The sequence below is a fragment of the Lipophrys pholis genome, assembly GCF_963383615.2.
Source record: "Lipophrys pholis genome assembly, chromosome: 6".
NCBI lineage: Eukaryota > Metazoa > Chordata > Actinopteri > Blenniiformes > Blenniidae > Lipophrys > Lipophrys pholis.
In genome coordinates this window covers 30,241,123-30,265,820 of record NC_137629.1, presented here as the reverse complement: position 1 = coordinate 30,265,820, position 24,698 = coordinate 30,241,123, and the positions used below count along the sequence as shown (strand labels likewise).

Below are 24,698 nucleotides of genomic sequence, written 5' to 3'. Positions count from 1 at the left end.
GTCTGTGTGAGCTGGACTGGCTATGCCCACAGATGCCCATCTTGGGAAGATGAGGAAGTACTTCCTCTCATGGTGCCATGTGCCAGAGCAGTGCTGCCTAATTGTGGGAGGGTCAAAAGGAGGGCCTGCCTTGAATGTGATTGGTTAAAATTCTATATGGCTCTGCTTGAAAAGTTGAATATGTACATATTGTGTAGTTTGATTAGTCCAGATGTTTCAGACAACTAAAAGTGTAATTTTCCAATAGGCTTTTGTCAACTTATAAAAGAGCCAGGTCAGTTTTAAAAGAACTCTAGGTGCTGTTTAATAAACTGTCATCCAGTCGAAAGAATCTGGGTCAGTATAAAGAGCATAAAGTGTAAATTCAAGTGGATTTAACAGATTAAAAAGTCTTAAAGTCTTATTCTGGGTCTGCCAGTGAAGAGCAAAGTATATTTTGAAGATTCACAGTGAGGGCTATAAAAAAAAGATCCAGTGGTTTTTAAATCCTCCAAGTCAAATTTCAAATCTGGGCTAAAGAGTCCAGTGTGATTTAAAAAGTCCATGTCAGACTTTAAGTGTTAAAGAGTCCGTAGAGTTTAAAGTTCTGGTTTAACCCCTCACAGGACGTTGATCAAAGTATTTGGAAAGAGAGAATTCCAATACTCAAGTTGAAAAATACTTCAAACTAAACTTTTCTTTTTTTTTTCATGTGCATTACTTTTTAGTAATTTAAAGAATAAAAACAAAAACCACCAACATTTGACATATTGTGGTTACCTAGACAAAGCTGGGCGCATTTATATGGTTATTTGTCCCATAAAGGGTTAAGGAATCTGGGTCTATTCATGACTGGTTTTTAAACAAAAACGTTTTTTCAAAGCTTACTTCTTCAAAAAGAAAGTGAAACCTGCTGTAGTTGTGAAAAACATTTGAATGCCAGACTTACTGTAATATGCAACCCATACTTTTACTGACGCGACTTTTATAGTTAGCAGAGATCAAATCATGTTTGGTCGATCAAACTTGCCAAGATTGTATTAATTCACTTGATTGAGCATAGAAGAGAGTTAAAAATCTCTCCTGTTCAATCGTCCGTCTATCCCTGCATCTTATATACACTTTGTCCAACTCACATCTGTAAATTTTAGTAATCAATTTACCTCCAATATGATAAGAAACCATTCCGCTATATCATAAAACGCAACGGGACTCAGTGCGTATTTAACTTAATTAAAAAGAGGTGTTCAGAGAAAAGTGTCATTAATCTACTCTAAGTTACTTTTAAAGTGCAACGTGTTAAAAACATCATTTTCAGGGCAAAGCCCAGCAGTAGTCATGTCTAATCTGGACCCCCCCAAGAGAGACCAAAGATTCATTCAAACCCACTCTCAAATGTGTGAAACCTTTATTCTATTTGTGAGAATGCCAAAAAAAAAAGAAAAAAAAAAAAAAGGACGGGATATGTCACCATTTCCTGTTTTGGATAACGACCATGTTTTTTTTTATTTTTTTATTCCTCCGTTTTACTTTTTCGTACAAATACAATGAGGCGTTGGCAGACTTGTGCAGACGGGACAAATCTAACACTTCTCTCTCTTTCTTTCTTTTTTTTCCTCTCACTCACTCGCTTGCGGCAGAGCCACAATGAATTGAACAGGAGAGAGAGAGAGAGAGGGAAAAAAAACGATTTTGTATTGGATGATACAGGAAATCACAGCTACATTGAAGAGAAAAATAAAAGTAGTAGGGGAAGTTTAAAAAAATATTTGACACTTTGAGAATAAAATACAACCAAAAATGAAGTTAAAATTGAGAATGAACTCCTCAATAAACGTATTCAACCTCATTCTGAATGTTCACTTGAAATGGAAAACAAAGCTCTAGATTTTTTTTCCCACCTCTTAAAAAAAAAAAAACCAAACTACTTTGACTCTTTTTTTCAAATCGTGAGTTGATATTAAAAATATTCTCCTTGATTCTCGCTTCCTGATGTGGCCCTCACGCTCCATCAGAAATGGTCTCGGTCTGTTGTGCTTTTAATAAACAAGGATTCCAAAAAAAAAAAAAAAAAAAAAAAAATAATGGCTGTCAGATGGGCTCATGTCACTCTGATAATGTACATTCAAAAAAATGTACAAAGAAAAACAATGAATAGGTAAACTTATATGCATATACTTGTACGAGGGAACCGTCCTAGCAGCTTGAATACACCCTACAAAGAAAGAAGTGCTCCGTTTCTTTCTTTTTTTTTTTTTTTGGCACAAACTGCTGTTTACAATTCTCGTGTTTTGCTGATCGCAGCGTCGTGGTAACGACTGGAAAACTTCTCACACAGACGATCTTCAACCTGAAGAAAACAAGCATCTGTTTAAATTTTTTTTTTTGTTTCCCCTCCTCCGTTCGGTTTTTCTCTCCAACACGTGGTACATTTAGATCTGTGGTAGTGGATGAACAGAAGAAAGAGTAAAAAGGGAAAAGTGACTTGGTAACAAAGAGCATGTCGGCTCAAACTATTGACAAAGAAGAAGAATCGAAGTTTGAAAATAAATATTTTTCCCCCGCCATTTAAAAAAAAAAAAAAAAGGAGCAAAGTGAAGATCTGTGTGTCTGCTTTGTCCCAGCTCTCTCAGAGGCACTGAGAAATGAGGACAATATTCTCTTTTCAATGGGCATGCAGTCCACAGGATCACAAGACCCTCCCACCCCCACCTGACAAAAAACAAAACAAAAAAAAACCCTGTGGAGCAGTCGCCATTCGCTTGTCGGTCGCTGGGTTGAAGATGAACATGGTTAACATCCACTGGAGCAAAAATATTTAGAGACCGATCACTCAGAACCGCTTTCATCCTGACTGGACCGTCTGCACCTCCTCCCTCCTCCCTCCTCCCTCTCTAGGCCACGTAGTTGTACTGGTTGGAGTTCTCCTTGTCGCGCTCCATGTAGTCCCTGTCGATGAGAGACTCTATCCTCTTCTTCAGGTCAGCAGGCTGGAAGGGAGGCAAACCGTCAACCCATCGGCAACTTTTCACAATACGGTTATACTTTGAGGTGTGACGGCAATTAAGTAAATAAATAAATAAAAAAAATAGAAGAGAAGGGAAAAGTCGAGTCACAGAAGACTTCCTACAGCCCCGAAAAGGTTTTCCTTAAAAACAACTTTATCTGCTACTCTCTGTTGACGACTGACTTTCTGTTTGTTGCACCGGTAAGATTTAAGAGTGTTTCTGCGCCGCTGGGCTTAACGGGGTTCCATTGATTTAAAGCATGAGGTACAGGGTCTCCCAATGAGAACGCCATTAATCTGTCAGCCACTAAGAGGATTCTGGAAGCACGGCGCCATTACACATTTCATATGAAGATCTAAAAGCTTGTTTACTTTTATTTTCCTGGAGCCGAATATTGTTGACATTTGCATTAACGTCACCCATCGACACACAAACTCAATCTTTTTAGAGTTTTAGAATAGGTTGGGATTCTAGAATTGTTAGAATTTCAAGATGTGCCATATTTGTGGAATTTATTAGGATTCTAGAATTGTTAGAATTCAATATGGGACCATTGTAGAGTGCTTCAGAGTTCTAGAATTGGAACGAGAATTCACTTAGAATTCTGGAATTGTTGGAATTTTAAAATGTGTCACGAGTTTACTCAATTTTTTTTTATCAAATTCAATTTGGGAATTTGCTAGAGAACGTTTCAGAATTGTCAAATGTGTTATAATCCTAAAAATGTCTCAGAATTCTAGAACGTCTCGAAAAATATTCTAAGCAAAACCTCAAAATGGAAATGTTCCATTTGAAGTATTTAAAAGATAAAACAACTGTGACGTTGATAATTGACAAGTTGTGGATCCGTGGATAACTGAAAACCAACAATGACAGACAACCAGAGCAAATGAGAATATCATAATTCATTGCAGCCATTAGAAAGTTCACCTCTATAAATCAGTCTTTCTATTAAAGTTAATATAATATAATATGCCATTATAAAATAGGACATAACGTCACACTCCTGCCAACGACGGTTTAACATGTAAATGCTTAATTTAACATTCTAAAAAATCGACTAAATGCTCTGAATGTTCTTAAATTTAAGAGACAAAAACACCTTTGGTTTATTAAATCGTCTCATTAGAGGTGAGCAGGTGATTATAATCTAATAGATCTGATTAAATATTCTTATGATGTACGTGATGGTTGACAAGATAAAGAGGAAATTGTTGCATGTGGTCAAAATTATTGTTTCCTGAAAAATTAAAACATTAAAAAATAAAGAGAAGTTTTTAAACTCTCATCACGAACGTTTGTTTTACTGCTTCGGCCCACTCCAGATCAAATTAAGCTTCATGTTTGTAACGAGACGAAAATGAGTTTGACACTCCGACATGTGGCGTCATGAGGCGACCTGCTGTCAGAGAGATCAGGTAATTTAAAAAGGGGTTTGTCTGAGTCTATCTGGAGGCTCATCCTTCCTTTCATTTCCTGCCGCAGAGTAATACAAAGGGCAAAAAAAAAAAAATGTCTGAAAAGAGACAGAGTGGCGCTTATCACCTTGACGGGGAACTTGAGCTGGTTGTACACCTCAGACATGAGCAGGTTATGGCTCAGGGTCTTTCTCATCTTCATGATCCGCACAATGGCGGCATCGATCTGGTACTGGCGGTCCTGAAAGACTCGTTCCGTGGTGCTGGCCTGCTCCTCCACCTGAAATGAAAAACAAGCGCCGGTTAAAATAAAAAATAAAATAAAAAAAAAGTAAAATTTTTTGTAATTAAAAAGATATTGTGAAACGACAGTCGCACCGTCTCTTTCATCTGGATCTGGTTGATTTTAATCCTGAAGAGCTTGTGTTTGAAGTCGTCGTTGCAGGAGAACTTGTCCCCGTCCTCCACGTCTTTGCTCTTGGGGATCTTGGTGAGGACCCGTGCTTTCCCACAAGCGAGCGACTGCAGCGTCCGCCGCAGTTCGCTGTCCTCTGTGAGCCGAAACGGGGAGTCTCCGATCAGTGGTGCCGTGTCAAACAGTGTGCTGCCGCACGGACAGAGAATCGAATCGCACCATACCTATTCCCGTTGCCAGTTTGATTTCCTCCAGGGTGAACTCCTCGCCTTCGTTGAACATCAGCAGCACGAGCGTTTGGAAAAGTGACACCTGCAGCTCCTTCTTGCCCTTTAAACCGATCAAACGCTGGTTAGCATCAAGCGCGATTCTGAGAAATGGATCAGCGTTGGAAAAGAGCCCTACAGACCTCTTTAAATTCAGCTTTTAATACACAATGTCCTAGTGTTGATTGCCACTGCAGCTTCCTGCCGCTGTGTTTGCCCAGGTAAAACGTCTTGAAGATCTCCTGCAGCCGCACCATCTGGACAAAGACGACAGGAGGCTTTGAGGAAAGAGGCGGTACGTTCGGTTCAAGCCTCGAGGTTTGCTCGGCACTCACCTCCGCAGGCAAGTGCACCTCCATGGGCACGTAGGTGGGCCAGTAGCCCATCGTGAGGATGTTCACCGTCAGCTCAATGTTTCCCGGGATGTTTTGGCACTGCATATACTGCAGAAACACAAACACACGGGACACATGGAGTAACGCCATCGTAATCGATAAACACTTGGAATGGCGGATCGTTCCCTTTTCTTTAGACACGCAGGTTATTTCTGAAAACGTCTACATTTAATTAGATAATCTAGCAATGAGGAGCTATGACTAGAAAGTATCGCAATGGTTAGTTTTGCTCGAGTGGATTTAACTCACAATATCCTCTTTATTTTGTGGTTTAAGCATTATATCAAGATTTGTTTCTATTATTTTGGCGAATACGCCGAAGAGTGCATTCAACACTGTTGTATAATGCTGAACAGCTCAGTGCAATAAAGCCATATAATAGTGCAGTTCCCTGTTTAAAGACACCCAGCAGTGTAAATTGGTAAATCATTTTCTGTACACTGTGTAAGTCCATATTATATTATCTTTTGCACTCGGTCATACAGCCCTGCTCTCACCTGTTTGAATTGCACCATGATGTCTTTAGAAAGCTCCATGTCCTTAAACATCCCCTCCAGTTTACTGGTGAACGCCGCGCCACATTCTGAAAAACAAACGCCGCAAAGGTCACAAGCGTTCGGTCAAAAATGTTTCATCTGCGTCGGCGAGAAAAGTGGCCGACCGTTGAACCGAACTGACCGTGTTTCAGCTTCGACAACATCGACTTTTCAGCGTCCACGGAGGCGCTCTTTCCAACCAGCAACCTTTTAGCCAGATCCTTTTTATAAAAGGCCTCAAAAACGTCTTTCCCTGCAAAGACGACACATTTTCACGAGAGGCACGACTTGCAAAGACGAGAAATAGCCAAGTGAAATACGAGAAGTGGTACCATAGATGAATCTAAAGATAATCATTATCTTATCCAGCATCTTCTCCAGTTCTTCGTCAGTCGCTTCTTTGTTTCCCGCCCGCAGTTTTGAATCCACATGTTTTGCTGTTGACAAACAAATATCCTGGGTCATGATGGAGGCAGCACTGAGCGGGGGGGGGGGGGGGGGGTGGGGGGGTTGGTCACTGACCTATGAGCTCTGCGGGTTTGTTTGGCCGTTTGTTGATGAACGTTTCGAAGGCCTCTTTCATGGCATTCACAAATTTCTCGTTTTTCATGAAGCACACGTCAATTATGTGATCCACCTTATCTTTGAAGTCCAGCAGCTCCTGCACCATCGTTTTGTCTTTTTCCGGGTTGATCACGATTGTGCTACCAAACGCCTGGGTGGTCAAGAAGCAAAGCAGGAATCTCAGTCCAACAACTCCTGAGAGCTCAGCAACTTCTCCAAGTGACGATACAAACATGTGGACCTGAACGCCACCGTACCTTAATGTACTCTATCCAGTGCTGCAGGAGGACCTGAACGCCGCCTCGCACCCGACTGAAGAGCTGATAGAGAAGAGACAGGTCCTGTATTCTGTTCTCGTCCAGCAGGTGAGTCAGCCCTGCAGGTTTTTTTTTTTCCAACAGACACACAGTCAGAGGTCACAGGGACAGACACACTCCAGTTAAACTGCCGCAGAGCTCCTCACGCAGACCGTCTACCGTCTTTGCGTACCTTTCTGCAGAGTTGTGGTGAGATGTTCACCCAGCAGCTGCTTCTCCACTGTCGCAATGAGAGGTTTTCTGAGTGATGGGAGGAGAAATGTTAGGCGGGAATCTCCCGTCAAGTGATAACTGCAAAGCGAAATGCCGCAGTCCAACACTCACTGTGTGCTCTGGTCTAGGTATGTGATTACTCTGTCTGCTTCCTCCTCCAGACGCTTGTTGACATGATGGAGGTATTCGGGTACCTGAAAACAATCATTCATTAAACTCCATCATTTAAAACTTAGTATTACACAATTATAATGATGGAAAAATATATATAAAAATACTTTAAAAGCTAGTGGTGTAAAATAGTTTGCAATTCCAGTTGTGTATTTTTTTTTTTTTACATTTCACTGAAAGTAAATGTAAAATTACCAACCTCAAATTGATGAAATGTAGTTATGTAAATACACTTTGGAGTTACTAAGTCTAACAAAAACCATCCTGATTGAACACACCTTCGCTCGAGGGCTGTGGCTTTTAAAGAAACAAACTACAATGTGTTTAATTGAAGGGAAAAAATATATCATTTATCATTAGGTTAGGCCTTATGTGCAGTTTCTTCTGTTCATAAACGGACTGTATTTAAGAAAAAAAGAAAGAAAAAAAAAACCACTCCCATATTTGACTCTGAGATCTGCAACATGACAAGCAGACAAGTGTTTACAGCCTTTTGAGGGAATTTAAATCAGAACACAAAACTTTCATCAAGGATTTCAAGAAAACTTTCACTCAAAATATGTTCAAGCGTCTTGACTGACATTTCATATTATTTTGGCTTTTTCTATCTAAATATTTGTTATAGCAGGTTTCAGATTTTTTATTTATTTATTTTTTAACACCAGAGCGAGATGCCAAGCATTTTTCTTTCGATCCTGCAGCATAAATATTAAAATGTGATGCATTGTGCAGTGAAATTTGATGAGAAATATTCCATCTGCAGGTCCAGATAAAGAAATAAATAAATCGTAAATGATTGTGACTATGAGCGTACAGGACTTTTGAAACTGCTGAAGATGTGAAAAGAATCTGATGTCTTTACCATTTACCGTGAGATGATTTTCAATTGGTGTTTAATTAACTAAATGAACTTAATTAAATTCTTTTTAGAGTTAATTGTTTCGTCTATTTAGTCCACAAAAAGACTCCCCCAATCCCCAAAAAACTGAAAGCCCAGCATGATTACTCCTCGCTGCTTGAAATAATTCACTGATTATCAGAGTAGCAGGCAATTATTTTCTCTTGATTACATGTTCAGTCCCATTTAGTCATCTCGTCCCCGAAGGGAGAAAATAGGACACAAAAAAGCAGGACGCGTCCACGGGGCCGGGGGGTCACATAAATCACCTCTCTCTCCTGCATCAGCCTCTGTCCCTCTGCAGCGTACAGTCGATTAGTTTCCTCCAAAAAGCGCTGCTCAAAGGAGTCCTGATAAATCTGTCAGTGACACAAAGAACACAGGTTTCATTAAAAGCATTCATCAACGGGGGACTGACGGCTCATCGCAGACCCGTGGTCGTGACAAACAGAACACGTCACAGTGATGTGTGCCTTCGGGGTCCTTATCAGCAGTCTGGATCAATATTAAAAAGATCATAAAGTGGGGGGGGGGGGGGGGGGGGGTGGGGGGTTGGGGTGGGTCACCTGTAGGTCAGAGAGCATGCTCAGCAGGCTCCTCAGCAGACTGCGGTCTATCGCTTCCCCGTTCCGCTCCCTCTCGACGAGCAGCAGGATCCCGTCGATAGTTTTACTTTGGACTTTCAAATCACTAATGATGTAGAACCTGAACAGCTCCAGACCCATGTCCCTGCAGAGCCGAGCAGAGCAGCTCATTCAGCACACGTTACTTCCTACAGAAATCAGCCTGGCGCGAGTGGGAAACGGCATCAGAACTCACCAGATTGATGGCAGCATTGAATTTTGTAAAACGTAGGTGCGATCCAAAAATAGAAATATACTCCTAATCATGATCTGCGAAGTAATGACAGACATACACACTTAGAGGCAAGCAGAGAGGGTCTTTATATATTCATTTTGTTATTAGTTTTCGCCTCAACAAGTTGCTCTGTCGCTTTTAAACATGATATTTTGAATAGTACGAGTTTGCAGAGAGAGACGAGGGAATGTCTCTATACTTGTACACGTGTGTCTCCAGACCACAGCAAAAACACTCCAAGCAGACAACTTATTATACACTATTATAAATCATCTTATGCAGCCAAGCATTCCAACATTCACAGTAATATAGTGGTAAGTACATTTTCTGAATTATTACAGGTTCAAAATGTGGGACGATTATCATAATTTATTTATTACATTTTTTAAACATGTATAAGAGAAGTGAAAGGAATTCCTCTGAAAAGCTATATGCAGTGTAATATTATGGAATAATTTAAAACGATTAAAAATAAACCTAATCATCAAACTTAATACTGTCGCTTGCTGGAGGAGGGGCGAGAATCGGTCTGTAGAAATTATTTTTGTTATTTCGGTGTGAGATAGAAGAACGTTGACGTAAATTAAGAAAATATATATTTTTTTTTGTGCAACTTGTAACGATACAGATGTACAGGGGTAGAATTAAAAAAAAGTTATACTTCTTCATTCCCTCTTTTTGAACATGTGGCGCACATATTGTAAAAATTTGATTTCTTTTTTAATTCTGTGTCTTTTTTTTGTACATGTCTGTAAATAAATAAGTAAATAAACTTTCTGGTGAAAGAGCGGAAAAGTTTTTGCATATCATAATTTTCTCTAATTTTGCTGAAGCTGTCCTTAAAACACTATCGTCTAAAGTCTCTCTCTATTAAGGGCCTTTATGACCTATACAGATGAGATTAAAATAAATATTACAATGACAATAAATTAAAAAAAAAACCAACGTACCATCTGTCTGCAGTGATCTTGCCAGCACTTGTCAATTTTCTTCAGGAAAAGCACACTGTCCAGGGCATCCGTGAGAACAAGGTTAAGTCAACAGCCGACTTCAGTTTAGAGCATTTCCCTGCCCCATCCACGACGATAAGCAACGGTTGGGAGATTTCCTCACTGGAAAGCATAAAGGATATTCTCTGAACTGATCAATCTGCGCCTTGATGTGGTCTTCACACACGGCCCTCAGCTGTTTGTAAAGCTTGGCGGATATCTTATGGGAGCAAAGGTTTTCCACGGCCTGAGGAGAAAAAAAAATCAAAACAACGAAAAAAAGTGTCATAAACAAGTGCTGCACGCACACGTAGGTTTGTACAGCAAATAACGTTTTTGGTCCAGTTAATTCACCATTGGGGGGGGGGGGGGGCGACAAAGAAGGTCAAGAAGCGCACACACACACACACACACACACACGTGGGGTAAGGTTCCTCTGAGGTGTTTCGATACCTGGTAGAGCTCTTCTAGATTGTACTTGATTGAAGTGCTGTTCTGTATGGCCTCCACCGCCTCCTTCAGCTTCTGCCACGTCTCCTGCGTGTAGTTTTCCGGCAACTTTGGCTTTTCTGCGAGAAAGAAACCACAACGTGCCGTGACGACGTAGAACCACAACAGGACGGTGGAACGCACCGAGAGCAGCGCTATTTTAAAGCGAACGTGTGGGTTTCTGGTAAAAAGTTTTTACAATTAATATGATTATTTAAAACATCTCTCCTTCCTGATGTGAGTGTGGGCTTAGGTACCTATCAGTGTTGAGGTTGCATCCCCCCCCCTGTTAATTTCCTCCATGTTCAGAAACATGTGTTAAGAGTAAATTATTGAAATTGGCAATATTTTATAAAACAATTGTATCCCAGCTGTGGGGGACAACAACTAACAGTCGATTAAGGCTGTTTTCCCCACAAGACTTTAGGTATTTGACCCCAAACAGTGAAACATTATAGTCGATTCATCCATTTTCTATACGGCTTCATCCAGCTCAGTGATGGGTGCTGGAATTGATGCCAAGCTGACTACGGGTGAAGGCGTGGGACACTTTGGACAGGTTGCCAGTCCATCACAGGGAGAACACAGCTTGACATTTGGACTACAGGCAATTTACATCCTTGCTTTTCACCTGCAGAACGAGGACACTCGAACTGAAGAAAGTCCCTGAAATTTGAACTTTAACTGGTTTTATTCAAGTGACAAAATCAACTGAATTAAATCTATGTCAAGTGTCAAGTTTAGTTTATGTGATGTCATCTGATGATTAATGTGTTAAATGAAGTTGGATGTTCTTCTAAGCTCAAGTCAGAAAGTTTTGATTGCAACACTAGATGCAATGTGAAGGAGCAGACACGCCTTCCAGCAGTTGGCAGGTGGCTTTGAGCTGATGGCTGCGGTCAGTGCGTGCTCTGCGGGGCCCGGGCGACCCGGTTCTGCGGGGTCTCGCTGGTACCTCTGAAGTTCTTGATGACTAGTTTCTTGGCCGCCCCGGGTTTGCTGTTGGAGAAGGTGCCGGAGGCTGCGGTCTTCGTCAGTCCGTTCGCATGGTGCCCCACGCCACCGGGCAGGAACATGGCTTTGCTTTTGTTATTGGAGCACGAAGCGGCGGCGGCGGCGGCGGCGGCAGCAGCAGCCTCCTCGGCCATTTTCACATCCAGTCCTATGAAATCCACCGAATCCTCGAACCTCAACTTCTTCTGGATGTGCAGCGGCGCGGCGGAGCAGGAGGAGGACGAGGAGGCGGCGGCGGAGGGATTCAGGGTCTTGGGGGGCGAGGAGGAGATCGTGTCGCTGGTGTCTTCCCTCTCGGAGCCGTTTATTTTCCTCTTCTTCGGAGATGTGATGTTGCCGCTGTCGGTCTTGACATCAGTAGCCGCGGGTCTTGCCTCCTGGGTTGGCGGTGGTGGGGGATTAGGGGAAGATAAACCTGTTGGAAACATGAAAAAACGGGAATACTAATTCTTAACAGCGAGTCTTCTGATGGGGGAAACTTCCAGGCTCGCCGGGAGGGAAGGAGGAGGGGGTGGGGCGGGGGAGGAGGAGGTGAAGAGCTCAGCGTTTCTCTGCGTGTGGACACGGACGGTCCGAGAGGTTTTATCCAGGAAAAACACACGAGAAACGTGCAAACAACACAGCGAGCCTGCTCTCTTTCTTGTTATTGCTGGCAGGAGAAGAAAGATGGTCGGCTAGTGCTTCCTCTTTTCGCCTCTCTTGTCCGAGCTCGTCGCGAGATCCCCCCGGAGCGAGCGGGTGTTTGCAAATAAAAAAATAAAAATAAAAAAAATGGTTACACGGAGTTATTTCACCTCAGAAATGTTGCGACGAGACGGAAGGGCGAGCATTGTAGTCAAACATCAGTTGGTAAACGCGAGCAAAAAGAATCCGCTCTTAGAAGCTAGTCAGTGACCCCACCGGAAGTACTTTGTACAAAAGTACTTTTTGCTCAAGCGTGTTTTTTTTTTTTACAGCACGCCGAGCACTGATGTGGCCACAAGATGTCGCTGTGGCAGCGTCCAATTTCGTAGAGTTAGCTATGACGTCACTTCTACTTACTGATAAATCTTTTATCCTTCGGTTACAGGATTACATTCACTGTTGCAAATACTCTGGAAAAAAAGTCATGTTTTATTGCTTTTCATAACAAGTTTAAACATTAAATGATTTTCAATTAAACACTGTGACAAGCTAAATACGATTAATTCAATCTTGTACTTGATTAAATGTATTAATATAAACTCACCCCCATGATATATTAAATTTCTTTTTTTGTCTTTATTTTGTCTTTGTGCTGTTATATTTGGTCGCTGAATTCAATTTGTACTGTTGTTCTGTTGACAATGTGCGGTCTGGTCTCAACGCGGGACGACGCGTCACTCCGGTTCCCTAGGCGACGGGAGCAGAGGAAGTTCTGACCTGCCTTGCAGTGTGAGAAACTGTCGTGAAGTGTCGCTCATTCAGACTGCCGGCCCTCCCTCTCCTCACAGGCGTGGATCTGTTGTAGCATTTCTTTGATTAATGAACTGTAATTTCTCTGATATCTCTTTTCGCTTCTGGTACCCGATCCCACGCTGAAAATTCGTCCAAGATTTTGACACACTTTGACGGCGGCAAGGGTCACCAGCGAGGATGTTTAAAAAGTAAGATGTTGGTTATTACTCTGTGTTGTAGCATTAGCTAGTAGCTCGGTAAGCTAGCGACCGTTCAGTCTCAAATGATCATTTAATGAGACAAGCAGACACGATCTGTACTGTTATTCCGTTCTCAATATAACTTCTGATATTGTGTCATTAGTACTAGTTAGGAAAAATACTTTGTGTGGAGTGCTGCGTGATGACATGAAACATCCAGTCATAGTTAGCACGAGCTTTAAAAATTACTTCTATGAATAAGGAGCAAGGTGTCAGAGTTAATTTCATATCATTAACATGTTGCAGTTCTGAACACTTAACTGGCAGTATACTGAAATTATAGAACTTCATAACCCACAGAACCTGATTAGGGTTTTTACTTGTGGCAGGAATATATGCATTTATTTAAATGAATGGGTTTCTCTTCAACACTTTACGAGTCTTAATTGAGACATCAGAGTTAGTATGTCTAATAAAAACAGAAGGTAATCACACACGTTTGTCACCTTGGTGGGCTTAAATGACTCAGAAAACGTTGAAACAATATTGCGACTATGTTGGTTTATTAAATTATGACAAAATATCTCTGAACACCTAAATGTGAATAGGTTATTTTGTAGTTGGTCTGAACACACAGTTCCTTTCTGCAGTTAGATGGTAGATGGAAAAAGGCTCATTACCACAGATTTAGATGAACTTGTCAACAATATTTGAGAGAAATAGTCCTTTTGTGATCTCTCGCATTCATTTCGTGAAAAATGGGAGCAAAAACCAAAGTGATATGCATATATATGTCTTCAGTGTGAAAAAGGAAAATGGGGCCTTCATGGTTTACAGAGGCCCTTTAAGAAAGAAAGAAAATGCTTGTGTTTCGGGGGAAAATTGCCTGCCATTCAAGATGCACAACAAACTCTTGCTTTTGTGTCCCTGCCAAAAGCTACTTCACCCGCACAATTCACTTAAATACCCCTCCTGCATTTAATTAAAAACAAATCACAAAAATAAAACCACAACAGTTCAAGGTGATGAAAACTGTTCAGATTTAGCAAAGTGTTGATTCAGCATGGGTGTCAATGAAGCTGGCCACATATTGACTTGGTATCAAATCTAGATAAAGATTTGAATGTTCAGCAAATTTTTAAATTTTGAATTTTTTTTTAAATCTTTCGCCTTTTTCAGCGCTCTCTGATGTGAGATTTGCATTTCAGATTCGACGAAAAGGAAAATGTCTCCAACTGTATCCAACTGAAAACCTCAGTGATCAAAGGCATCAAAAATCAGCTCCTGGAACAGTTTCCAGACATCGAGTCATGGCTCAATCACATAATGCCCAAAAAGGACCCCGTGAAGATCGTCAGATGGTACGATTTAATTCTCCTGGAAAATCCTTATATTGCCCTTGTTGAAGATCCTCTCAGTGGGCTTTATCAAATGTTTTTTTCTTCTTCTCATTTTTCCTCCTCTTCCTCCCAGCCATGAACACATTGAAATCCTGACAGTGAATGGAGAGCTGCTTTTTTTCCGACAGAGAGAAGGACCGTTCTACCCAACTCTGAGACTGCTGCATAAATGTGAGTACAGTTCTCCACAACCCCACTGACGGATGGTTTGAAGTTCCCCTTGCCGATATGGTTATTTTACATGTGTCATTACAGATCCTTTCATTCTTCCACACCAGCAAGTAGACAAAGGGGCCATTAAATTTGTCTTGAGTGGAGCAAACATCATGTGCCCGGGGCTGACGTCACCGGGCGCTAAGCTCTACCCGGCTGAGACCGACACAGTAGTTGTATCCTTCTGTACACGATGCTGCACAGACAGTTGTGAAACTGTGATGTAAAAAGTCTAATTTCTTCTACATTTTGTCCTTAATATATTGCCAAAGGCCATAATGGCCGAGGGAAAACAACATGCACTTTGTGTTGGAGTGATGAAGATGTCTGCAGAGAGCATGTAAGACTAAAGTTTCATTTCACCGATGCAAATCCACCTCTGTTCTTCCCGGGGTGCCTGTCTGAATCCGTCTCTGTGTTTCACAAACAGAGAAAAAGTCAACAAGGGAATCGGGATTGAAAACGTTCACTATCTGAATGACGGACTGTGGCACATGAAGACGTATAAATGATGGGACGCCAGCTGCACCGAAACCACGTCCTGGGGAAAATACGGGGAGCTCTTGACAGCAAGGAGGTCTGAGCTGCCAGTCAACTGTTTACGCGTACAAATGTCCCTGTGTAACCTGCTGGAGGCTTCCAATTGACCGTTGCTAGGCACAAATAAACGATAAGTCTTGCTTTAAACCATCGTATAATGTGTTATTTTTGTATTTGGCTGTGATTAAACCTGCTTTGCTTCATAATTATTTACTTAATTATAAACAAACGGATTCTACGATTTTTGTTGTTATTCAGCTCCCGAGGCCCAGCCAAAAAGATAAATGGTAAGAAATGAAATGGAACAGGAAAGTAATATAAAAAGGGCACAATGTGAGATAGGTAACAATATACAATGTCTACATAGTGAGTGTACGGGGTGATACCTGGTGTGACCTGTATGCTGCCTCTTCACCAGGTTGTAAAAGCCGTTAGAGGGAATTTTTTCTTTCTACTGTTGCTTGTGCTTGCTCAGCTCAAGTGGATTTGTCGGGTTTCTCTCTCTAGAAAGCACCTAGATATGACTGTGTCGAATTTGATGCATGATAAACAAAGTTGAATTGAATGAAAATAAAGTGATGCCCTTGATGCCTTTCCACATGCACCTGGGGCCATTGGTGGCAAAATGACCCTGGATTTTCTCCCCCGGTTCCTCTGAGTCCAGGTGCATCAGCTACCCTGAAGGCAGTGTCCCTGGCTCTCAGCAGAGCTGTGACCTTTACATTAAACCAGGGTTTCTACTTTGGGTGTGGTCGGGTGGTGACTGTCTTGGTGGTGGTGACATCATCAGCACATCTGGAGATGAATCCGAGGACGGATGACGTGTAATCCTCACGAGCCATCTCCCTCTCGTGTGGCTGCCCCCCTGAAGTCCTGCTGGACTGTGTAGGTTTACTCCGAGCCAGCAGGGGGCGGTGGTCAGGATGGGGGCGGGTGACATGGCGGCTGGTGGCGGTGGAGTCCAGCGTGTTGTATCCACGTGTTGCTGTAGTGACATGTTGGTGAACCCTGGGTTAAAATGTCAGCTTTACAGGTTTGAAGTCTCCCGCAACCACGTTAGAGAGCCCCCCGGTGCCTATATTGAAGCGAGCTGATGGTATCGTGCAACTCCTTTAGCGCGTCCGTAGCATTAGCATTAGCTCCCGGAGCGACGTAAACAGTGGTGACTGGGGTTGCCAACTCCCTGAAAAAAATAAAAATGACTGGACAATTCACTGGCAGGGCCGTCCGACCCGATTGCATTCACCGTTCCTGGCGTGGTGAATTCTTTTTAGCTCTTTTTTCTGTGTGAAACATTTATTTTTTACTATTTGACATGAACTCGAATTCTAGTTTATGCATATTATTTGTGATATGAACAAATTGAAAAATTATCTACCGATTAATTTTGATTGAAAAATACCAAAATTTAACAGAATAAAATCAGTATTTTTCTTAAATAGAAACCTGTCTTGCTTCATAGACTAAAAATACATAATTCTTTAACAGAACTCCGTCTGGCTTAAATTACAACAGAATATAAAATACCTTAAAATTGTATAGATTAATAGAAAACAATAAATCCTGTAATAATGCACATTTAGTGCAATACGAAAAGTGCAAACAGAAGTCAGTGTAAAAGTTCTAAACAGAATAGTTGTTCCTCCAAGTGAACGACAGTAGGCTACAGTTGAAGTAAAAAAGAAATAATAGAATGAACTCAAAAGCTCAATGCTGTAAAGACAGCCTTTTTCCCCCATTTGTATTTCTGTTGTGCTCTTGCTGCAGTAAGGAGTTGTTTGTCTTTCAGTGAGCTCACTTCTAATTAATTCAGCAGAACATTTGTTCCACACATCAGTCCACTTCTTCATGTAAGAAGAAGTCCTCTCCACAAACAGTACAAGCCGGATGCTGAGGGCAAAGGACACAACAGCCTGGATGTTGGGGAGGCCGGTGGCCTGAAGAACTGGCTTTTACCTCTGCTGTTCTCTTGGACTGTTTCCTTCTCCTGAGGTTCTGCAGTGAGGTTCTCCAGAAGGCTGTTTGCGGTCACACACTCATGAAGCTCATCCATAGAGATGTTTATTCTACCAATAAAAATTAGAAGTTGATCTGCATTGTAACTGGCACAGAGGTCATTTATGGTGGTGAATAACAAAGAAACAACACATTGATTATATTTATAATTTTGTGTAGTATTTTGACTACCTGTATAGTTTATTAATTTATCCATCCATATATTAAGTATATGAACTGTTTGAATTTGTAAAATGTTGTATAAATAAATGCAGGTTTGTGTGTGTGTTACTTTACAAGTAAGTTTATGATTATGTATTTATTTGTATATATTATCAATCAATTGTACTTATTTGTATATATTATCTATTAATTGTATTCATTTGTAACTATCAATAATATTAAACACGATTTATCACTACACTGGCAGTTGTTGCTGCTCAATAGTCTTCCCAGATGCAGAGAGCAAACAGGATCAAAAAGTTTATGTTTTTTCGGAGGAGCATTGCTGATCAAAGGTGTACAATCCGAGTCCGTCACCATGCTGCTTTGTATGCTCATCTGTTGTCTTCCGGTATCTTGTTCATGAGAAACTGTACCTCAACCAATGAGATGAGCGGGATTCTGTATCGTCATACTCGTGTGTGACTATGCTATCAGCTCATTGGTCACAGAGCAGGAGAGGTGGCGGAATAAGTTTACCGTAAGTTTTGATAGAAAGCGCCCTGTTTGTCATAAATTCTGACATTTTACAGACTATTTTTACAGACCCTTCTCAGCTCAATACGGGACGTCGTTTTTTTTGCGAATACGGGACGATTCCGTTTTTCAAGAGACGGTTGACTACCCCAGTGATGACGTACACCACCGTGAGCTCAGGTGAGCAGTTCCTTCAGAAAAATGGCTTATTTAAAAAAAAACAACAACATTTAAAACAGGTTAAGAGGCTTTTGTCCTAAGCTGACTCACCAATACTGGATGTGTACGTATGTTTGCACAGTGCAGAGGCAGAACGACACAGAATGAGCCGTTAAACTTGTTTGTCTGCTGCTCATTCCACCATGAAATCTCTTAATCTAAAAATAAACATACCCATCATCTGTTTATAGGATACAACTGTCTTCACAGTCCTGCAACACATCTCACATGCAGTGTACCTGGGTTATCTGTGAGAATACTAAATGGGTCTGAATATTTAATCTAATTTATCATTTCTGTCGCTATGTATGTCAAAGCGTTTTATTTCATGTCAGTGTATGTTAGGTCATCGGCTCATCATATGACGCAATTTAATATCTCAACTATACATCTAGGGTTTGTCTTACTGTGTAGACTGCAATCTGTCACCATAGTTTCGATGTATTGAAGATTGACGAATCAAAAATCAACAACAACAAAAAGCCTGAAATTACCAAACATGTTGCAGCCCTCCAGCTTTTTAGAACGAGCCGTCACATCACCTGCACAATTCCTACGGGTTCATTCAACACTATTAACCCACAGGTCGCACAAATTCTTATTTATTGTCTTGATCCAAAAGCTACGGTCACCGGTCATCAGCGATTTGACATGATCACAAAGTGCCATTTTACAAACCTAAAGGTACTGAGGGTTGATTCTTCATTCAGTGAAATACCAAAGCATCACGACCACAAACACAGTTCAGTGAGAACTGAGTGAGGGCTTCATTTGTTCATCTCTATACCGATTGATGGTGCTTTAGTACAATCGTTAAATCAGAGGGGGAGCGAGTGTTTGGGCATTCAATAGGTGAAAGATTTTAGTAACGGGTATCACATAACTGAAACGCAGCTTAAAGAGCACAAAAAATACATTTTATACACTTAAAACTACAATAACCTGCAAATAATCAAGGCTTCTGTCACAAGTTTGATATGCTACCCCTCTTTCTCTGCGGTCACAGTTTGATATAACACCTCACTCGGTTTGCCTACGCCACATAGGAACAGGGTCAGATTGTGTTAAGTGCAAAAAAGTAGAAATATACATGAAATTGTTTTCCCACCCAGGATCCATTTCTTACAAATATCTTAAGAAAACCATCTCCCCAGAGTCAAGTTTGCCATCATAGAAGCAAAAACATTCGAAAAGGAAACATCTAGACTGAGAGAATGAGTCTCTTAGTCATTGTCTGAACCCTTTGGAGGGTTAAACATCAGCATATCGTGAAAGTCGTGTCCGTAAGGGCGGAGTCTGTAAACGCCGTACATCATGACCTGCATCTGACTCGGGGACATGTCGTTGAATGTGACCGCCATGTCGGAGCAGCAGCCCTCCACGACCCTGGTGGGATTCTCATTCATGCTGTTTGTTATCAAGGTGCTCAAAGACTGGCTGTTGAACACGCGCTTTCCCTCTGCGTCTTCTCCGTTCTCTGCGAACACGCCGGTGTATTTGAGGCACACGGCCAGCTGTTTGTCGTCGCTCAGCTTCCACAGCGCGCGGCCTCTCTCCGGACACTTGTCCTCGTCATTGAACACGTCCACCAGCCTCCTCAGAGCTTCGTAGCTCAGGACGATGCCGCTGTCAAACGCCACGTACTCCAGCTCCCCGGACTTCATGGCGTTGCCCAGGTAGAACGGTTCTTTGGGATTCTTTGTGAGCACGAGGTACTTGAGGTTCTCGATGATGGCGAAAGTGGTGGGCTGCGCCACGAAGAACCAGCGCAGGTCTCCAGCATTGTCGTACGCGTGCTTTAATGCTTTTCGCAACCTTGCCCAGTCATCTTTTTCATTTAAATCTAACGCTTCGAGAGCCTTGGAGGACTCCGATGAGTAGAACATGGACTTGTCGCAGTGTTTGCTCCACGTATCTACGACCGCAGCCCAGTGAAGCAGGCTCTTTGGCTGCACCATGATGACACAGTAGACTCGCACCTGGTTGGTCAATGCCTGCAATTGACTGTCGGAGAGGAGCTTCAGGTCATCTTTACTTGGGGCTTGAACGTGGTGGTGGTGGTGGTGATCGGCGGTCTGACTGTCGGATTCAGTGCTGGAACTGAAACTACTCAGGAGCGACATCACCAAGCAGAAGAGGCCACCCAAGACCATCCCCTTCATGAACGATCCTCCGTCAGACAACATGTTGGCAAACAACACTGAAATGAAAACCCCAAAAGTATTGTAAGTGTTGTACAGTATTTTAAAAAGCAATGTTTACAACCTGGATGTATCTGAATATGTTCATCCACAACGGGATGGAAAAAAATTGCTTTTTTTTTAACTATCAAGTGTGAGTACTTGCAGTTTTTTGTGTTATCTAAACCAAAAAAAAGAAAAAAGCTGTGTTTTATTCATTTGTACAGAAACAAAGTGAAAATATCTTTTAGAGCTCTACCATTACATTAAATACACATTTCAGAGTCTTTGCCTGTATCAAAATTCCCCTCAGTTGATCAATACACTTTTCCCACTGCTTGCCATTATAATGTTATTTGCTATCAATATAACTTTAAGTACAACATTGAACAATGAAAACATGTTCTCGTATAACTCTTACTCTGTATTTAAAAGAAGTTTGCTTAACATCTTAACAATTCTTTACATTGTGTCTTTTACTTGTTGAACTGAGACTTTTATTTTCTCAAAAGAACTGGGTTTATAAAAATAGAAGTACAATCTTTTGTCAATTTCATTTTCTGATTTATATTTCTGATTTACATTCAGAATTATGTACAAAACTATTTTAATGGCCAACAAAGCAAACAGGAATATCACATTTAAGATGTAAGAGAAAGAAAAAATAAAACAAGATTGAAAGTTTTAGGAACCAGTAAAAGAGTTGCAGTTATGCTCGAAGGCGATCACACATGTACGCTTTTGAAATGTATTATTATCTTCTCTATTTAATGAATTTGTTGAAGTGGCCGTTTTAGTCCCAAGTGAACTGACTCGTTACGCCAGTCTGCAAAGAAAGGTTTGGTTTGTTTGTGCGGCCACGGTCCAGCAGCGCCACTGAGATCCTTTTCCACTGACATGTAAAGGCTGCAAATACTTTTTGCTTCTGACAACCATGAGAAAAGCACAAAGAGTCGTATTAAACTTAGAGCAATGGTGATTGAGCCGCCCTCCAGTTTTGTTTATTCTCATAATATCATATATAGAATATATAAAAACATATTAATCACAATTTTCTGACAAATAAGCTCTGCTTAGCAGCTGGGGTGACAGGTAAATTGCCCAGTCAGTACAGAGATTCGCACATAGAAATGGGAATATGTCCAATTTATCCAGTGTTATTCATTCTGATGCCTTAACGGCAATAAAATGATCGTCCGAGAGCAAGGCTTTCCTGAGAAACAGCTTGACACGGGATCGCCTGAATGCTCTGGCCATGCTCTTCATTGAGGAATAGAAAGGAACTTGTCAGAAACATTCCTGACTTCAATAAGAGTCATCGAGAGCTGTGCCACTCAGAAGGACAGCATCGCAATATTCCTGTACAAATAAGATATCTGGAGAGTTGTAGTGAGGTCAGACACACCGGTTTGTCCATCAGTGTAAGACCGGAAATAAAGGAGCTATTCTAAGTTCAGGAAGTAGTGAAGCTGTGCATAAAGCTCATAAAGCGCAACCCCACCTAGAATACCTTCCACCAGCCACCAGTGGCATATCAAATTACAAAATTCAAAAATACACAAACGTGTTACAATAATTCCATTAGTGAAGCTCTAGCAAGTTCATCGTTGTATTTTCATTATTATTATTTTTTGTTTACAATTAAATAAGACTTATAGTGGAATGAGTAGATATAATCATTCATCATGTGCACAGAAACGTGAAATCTACCGCACCTTTTATGCGCAATATAATAAGTTTGATTTGTTATTATTAGGGGTGTCCTCCCTATAACAATAGCAAATTACTGAGCGTTAACGCCTAAAAATTAACTTTTAGTATCACCCTGACAAAAAAACAGACGACGGCCTATGTCCTTTTATTACAGATGAAAAAGAAACCACAGAAAGTTGGCCAATAATGAAGTATATTACCTTTGGATACACAGCAGCTTCAAAATGTGGACGTTTTAAACCCCACTATGTAAACAAAATAGCACATCACAGATATCCTTCAGAGTATTTTAAAGCGTCTAAATAACCAGATCTGGTCGGTTAACATAGAATCTGTGGGTTTAATCTCTGTACTAACCAGAGAGCCGTGAATTAAACCTGTTAGCTCCGTTAGCCTCGCCTCTCGGTTACAGTACGAAGCTCTCTGGGGTCTTTCACATTTTCGACCAACACAAACACAACACATGAAAAGTAAAGTCCGTACCTGTCCACGTTACGGCCGTCGTGTCAGCTGGTGCTCCGCTGCGCTTGTCTATCAGCTCCCACTTTTCCTGTTTGGTGACATTCAGCTTAGTTAATTAACAACCAGTTCCTCCATAATTCCGTGTCCGTCTTCTTCTGCTGCGGCTCATGCGCCTCATCCTGGTCCTCACGGCGCTTCAAGCAGCTGTCAGCTCAGTGCTGCCACCACACGGAGGAGATGCGGCATTACAACAACAATCTGCCACTCCAGTGACTGGAGCGTGAGGAACTTCAAATAAAAAGTAAAAAAAAATAAACTTTATTGTTTAAAAAAAAAAAAGTTAAACGTATTCCCAGGCGAATCTTCAGTGACAATGCAACTTTACTATCTTTAATTTAACTTGTCTTTCTCATAACCACTAAGATTTTAAAATGGAATCAAAATATTTCATTAACCCCAGTGGGAAATTCTTTACAGTGTTGTTCCACACAGAACAGAATACAATAAATAGAACAGAAAGTTGAAATATCAAATCAGACAGACTAAAAATGAAATGTCTAATATGCTAAAGCTTAACAGTAACTAATATAAGCATGGAAAAATTTAATTGACAGGAAAACACAATCAAGGACAATTTACAAGAACAGTTAGAGTATAATAGCCATGGGAAGAACAGATTGCCTGTGGCATGTATGAGTCTGTTGCTGAAGGTGCTCCTGCTGTTTGACAGGACATCATGGAGAGGGGAAGAGACACTGATCAGGATGGACCACAGTTTGGACTGGATCCTGAGACCACCTGTACAGAGTCCATTACTACCCCCACCACGTCACTGGCCTTTCTGATTGGTTTATTGTGCTCGTTGATATCGGCCACCCTCAGCCTGCTGCCCCAGCATGTAACAGCAAAGAGAATAGCACTTGCCACCACTTTCCCCTTAACATCGAGACAATATTCTTAATATTCAACAGAATAGATAGTACATTAACTTTCCTGGCAATTATGCAAATATTCACAAAAAATTATAGTGTCAATCCAAAGTGACATAAGTCACAACAATAACATTCAAGGCTTATAACCACATTAACAAAGGCCCATGGCTTAGGCTGTACAGTGATGTCCCAGAGACAGTCTAACACATACTAGCAGGGTATAGGATGCAAGGGACATCTCACCCAAAACAGGGCTGTTGGACTTCAGCTTGCAGACTTTTTGGGACCTCTTTGAGGATTTCATATTCTCCCTTGCCTCTACACTACTATATAACCACCCTGAACCCATATATACAAAGACCTGGGAAAGGATATTCAAAAATGGTGCCATCTGTTTATGCAAAATCTTATGTACCTCATTACTCTTTCAAAGTACAAGTGGGGGTTAAACAGATGTTGAGAAAACAGAGGGACTTCCTAAAGCTAAATAATGTCAATTAGTTAAAACCCCAGTGGAAACTGGAGAGTGGAAGACAACACAAACTCAACACAAAAATGGTGGAATCAAGCCTGGCGTGATTGATTGGTTATCCTTCATGTTTTGATTCCACTTTCGTGAACTATCCATCATGTGTGTTCTGTTGCAACGTTCCTGCTGGTGACCGTAATGATCTCACAGCCTCTTGCTGCTGAGTGCACAGCAACCAGACGAATCAAACGTTGCTCGCTTTCAGCTGACGTGGAGCGAATAAATCACCTGATGGCATGTACACTGATCTGTGGAGCAAAAGTGACCTTTCAGTTTGACAAAAAGCCTTCTGGGCAGCTGAAAACTCCAAACAACTGCTTTTGTCATTGGTTGTTTTGAGAGCTATACTTTTGTTTTAGGAGCTTGAATGATTTTAGATCAACTCACAGGTTGTTTTTAGCGTTCCTTCATGAGTAAACCAAATTTTTTTCTTTGCAAAGAACGGAGAAATTAACCTTCCCTTAAATTTGGAAATATGATTTAGATTTCAGTTTATGTATTTTTACTGCACATTTACAGTGAATTATGAATAATGTCTGATATTGTATGGTTTATTTTAAGTTTGGCACAATGAAGCTTCTCTGTGTGAATCCAGAAATGCAGTCTTATGTATGTATTATTACACTACTGGCTTGAGATACAATTTAAAAAAGTCTCTTTATTAATCTTT

The 24,698-nt window shown here is 41.1% G+C and overlaps 3 protein-coding genes across 4 annotated transcripts; 1 reads left to right on the top strand and 2 right to left on the bottom strand.

Moving 5' to 3' along the window:
* Positions 1-1,372: 1,372 nt before the first annotated feature.
* On the bottom strand, positions 1,373-12,019 carry cul4b (cullin 4B). Its single transcript, XM_080465435.1, has 20 exons — positions 11,472-12,019; positions 10,481-10,596; positions 10,120-10,274; positions 9,989-10,043; positions 9,000-9,073; positions 8,747-8,909; positions 8,450-8,539; positions 7,223-7,305; positions 7,071-7,138; positions 6,839-6,957; positions 6,540-6,732; positions 6,350-6,454; positions 6,160-6,270; positions 5,979-6,064; positions 5,422-5,529; positions 5,230-5,343; positions 5,045-5,150; positions 4,784-4,956; positions 4,533-4,685; positions 1,373-2,969 (listed from the first exon to the last, which is right to left on the bottom strand). The coding sequence occupies exons 1-20, from the start codon at positions 11,956-11,958 to the stop codon at positions 2,874-2,876; spliced, it is 2,655 nt and encodes an 884-aa protein (XP_080321561.1). The 5' UTR covers positions 11,959-12,019; the 3' UTR covers positions 1,373-2,873.
* An 818-nt stretch (positions 12,020-12,837) lies between these two features.
* On the top strand, positions 12,838-15,446 carry mcts1 (MCTS1 re-initiation and release factor). The gene is made up of 6 exons (XM_080466018.1): positions 12,838-13,155; positions 14,355-14,507; positions 14,620-14,717; positions 14,802-14,935; positions 15,032-15,099; positions 15,190-15,446. The coding sequence occupies exons 1-6, from the start codon at positions 13,145-13,147 to the stop codon at positions 15,269-15,271; spliced, it is 546 nt and encodes a 181-aa protein (XP_080322144.1). The 5' UTR covers positions 12,838-13,144; the 3' UTR covers positions 15,272-15,446.
* Positions 15,447-18,798: 3,352 nt separating this feature from the next.
* Positions 18,799-22,743, bottom strand: c1galt1c1 (C1GALT1-specific chaperone 1). Of its 2 annotated transcripts, none has more exons than XM_080466146.1 (2): positions 22,589-22,743; positions 18,799-20,412 (listed from the first exon to the last, which is right to left on the bottom strand). In XM_080466146.1, the coding sequence occupies exon 2, from the start codon at positions 20,396-20,398 to the stop codon at positions 19,436-19,438; it is 963 nt and encodes a 320-aa protein (XP_080322272.1). In that variant the 5' UTR covers positions 20,399-20,412; positions 22,589-22,743; the 3' UTR covers positions 18,799-19,435. The 2 variants fall into 2 exon arrangements, with proteins under 2 accessions (XP_080322272.1, XP_080322273.1); XM_080466147.1 differs by having other exon boundaries at positions 22,306-22,590.
* Between the last annotated feature and the right edge of the window lie 1,955 nt (positions 22,744-24,698).

What these genes read in the sequence shown, in the direction of transcription:
- cul4b (XM_080465435.1), bottom strand. Translation starts at nt 11,958, where the DNA reads ATGTTTCCAACAGGTTTATCTTCCCCTAATCCCCCACCACCGCCAACC. An exon ending in AGTCATCAAGAACTTCAGAG is followed by an intron (nt 10,597 to 11,471) that starts GTACCAGCGAGA and finishes TCTTTCTCGCAG; the next exon opens with AAAAGCCAAAGTTGCCGGAA. An exon ending in AGGTGCACTTGCCTGCGGAG is followed by an intron (nt 5,344 to 5,421) that starts GTGAGTGCCGAG and finishes GTCTTTGTCCAG; the next exon opens with ATGGTGCGGCTGCAGGAGAT.
- c1galt1c1 (XM_080466146.1), bottom strand. Translation starts at nt 20,398, where the DNA reads ATGTTGTCTGACGGAGGATCGTTCATGAAGGGGATGGTCTTGGGTGGC.
- mcts1 (XM_080466018.1), top strand. An exon ending in TCTGAGACTGCTGCATAAAT is followed by an intron (nt 14,718 to 14,801) that starts GTGAGTACAGTT and finishes GTGTCATTACAG; the next exon opens with ATCCTTTCATTCTTCCACAC. An exon ending in CTGAGACCGACACAGTAGTT is followed by an intron (nt 14,936 to 15,031) that starts GTATCCTTCTGT and finishes ATATTGCCAAAG; the next exon opens with GCCATAATGGCCGAGGGAAA.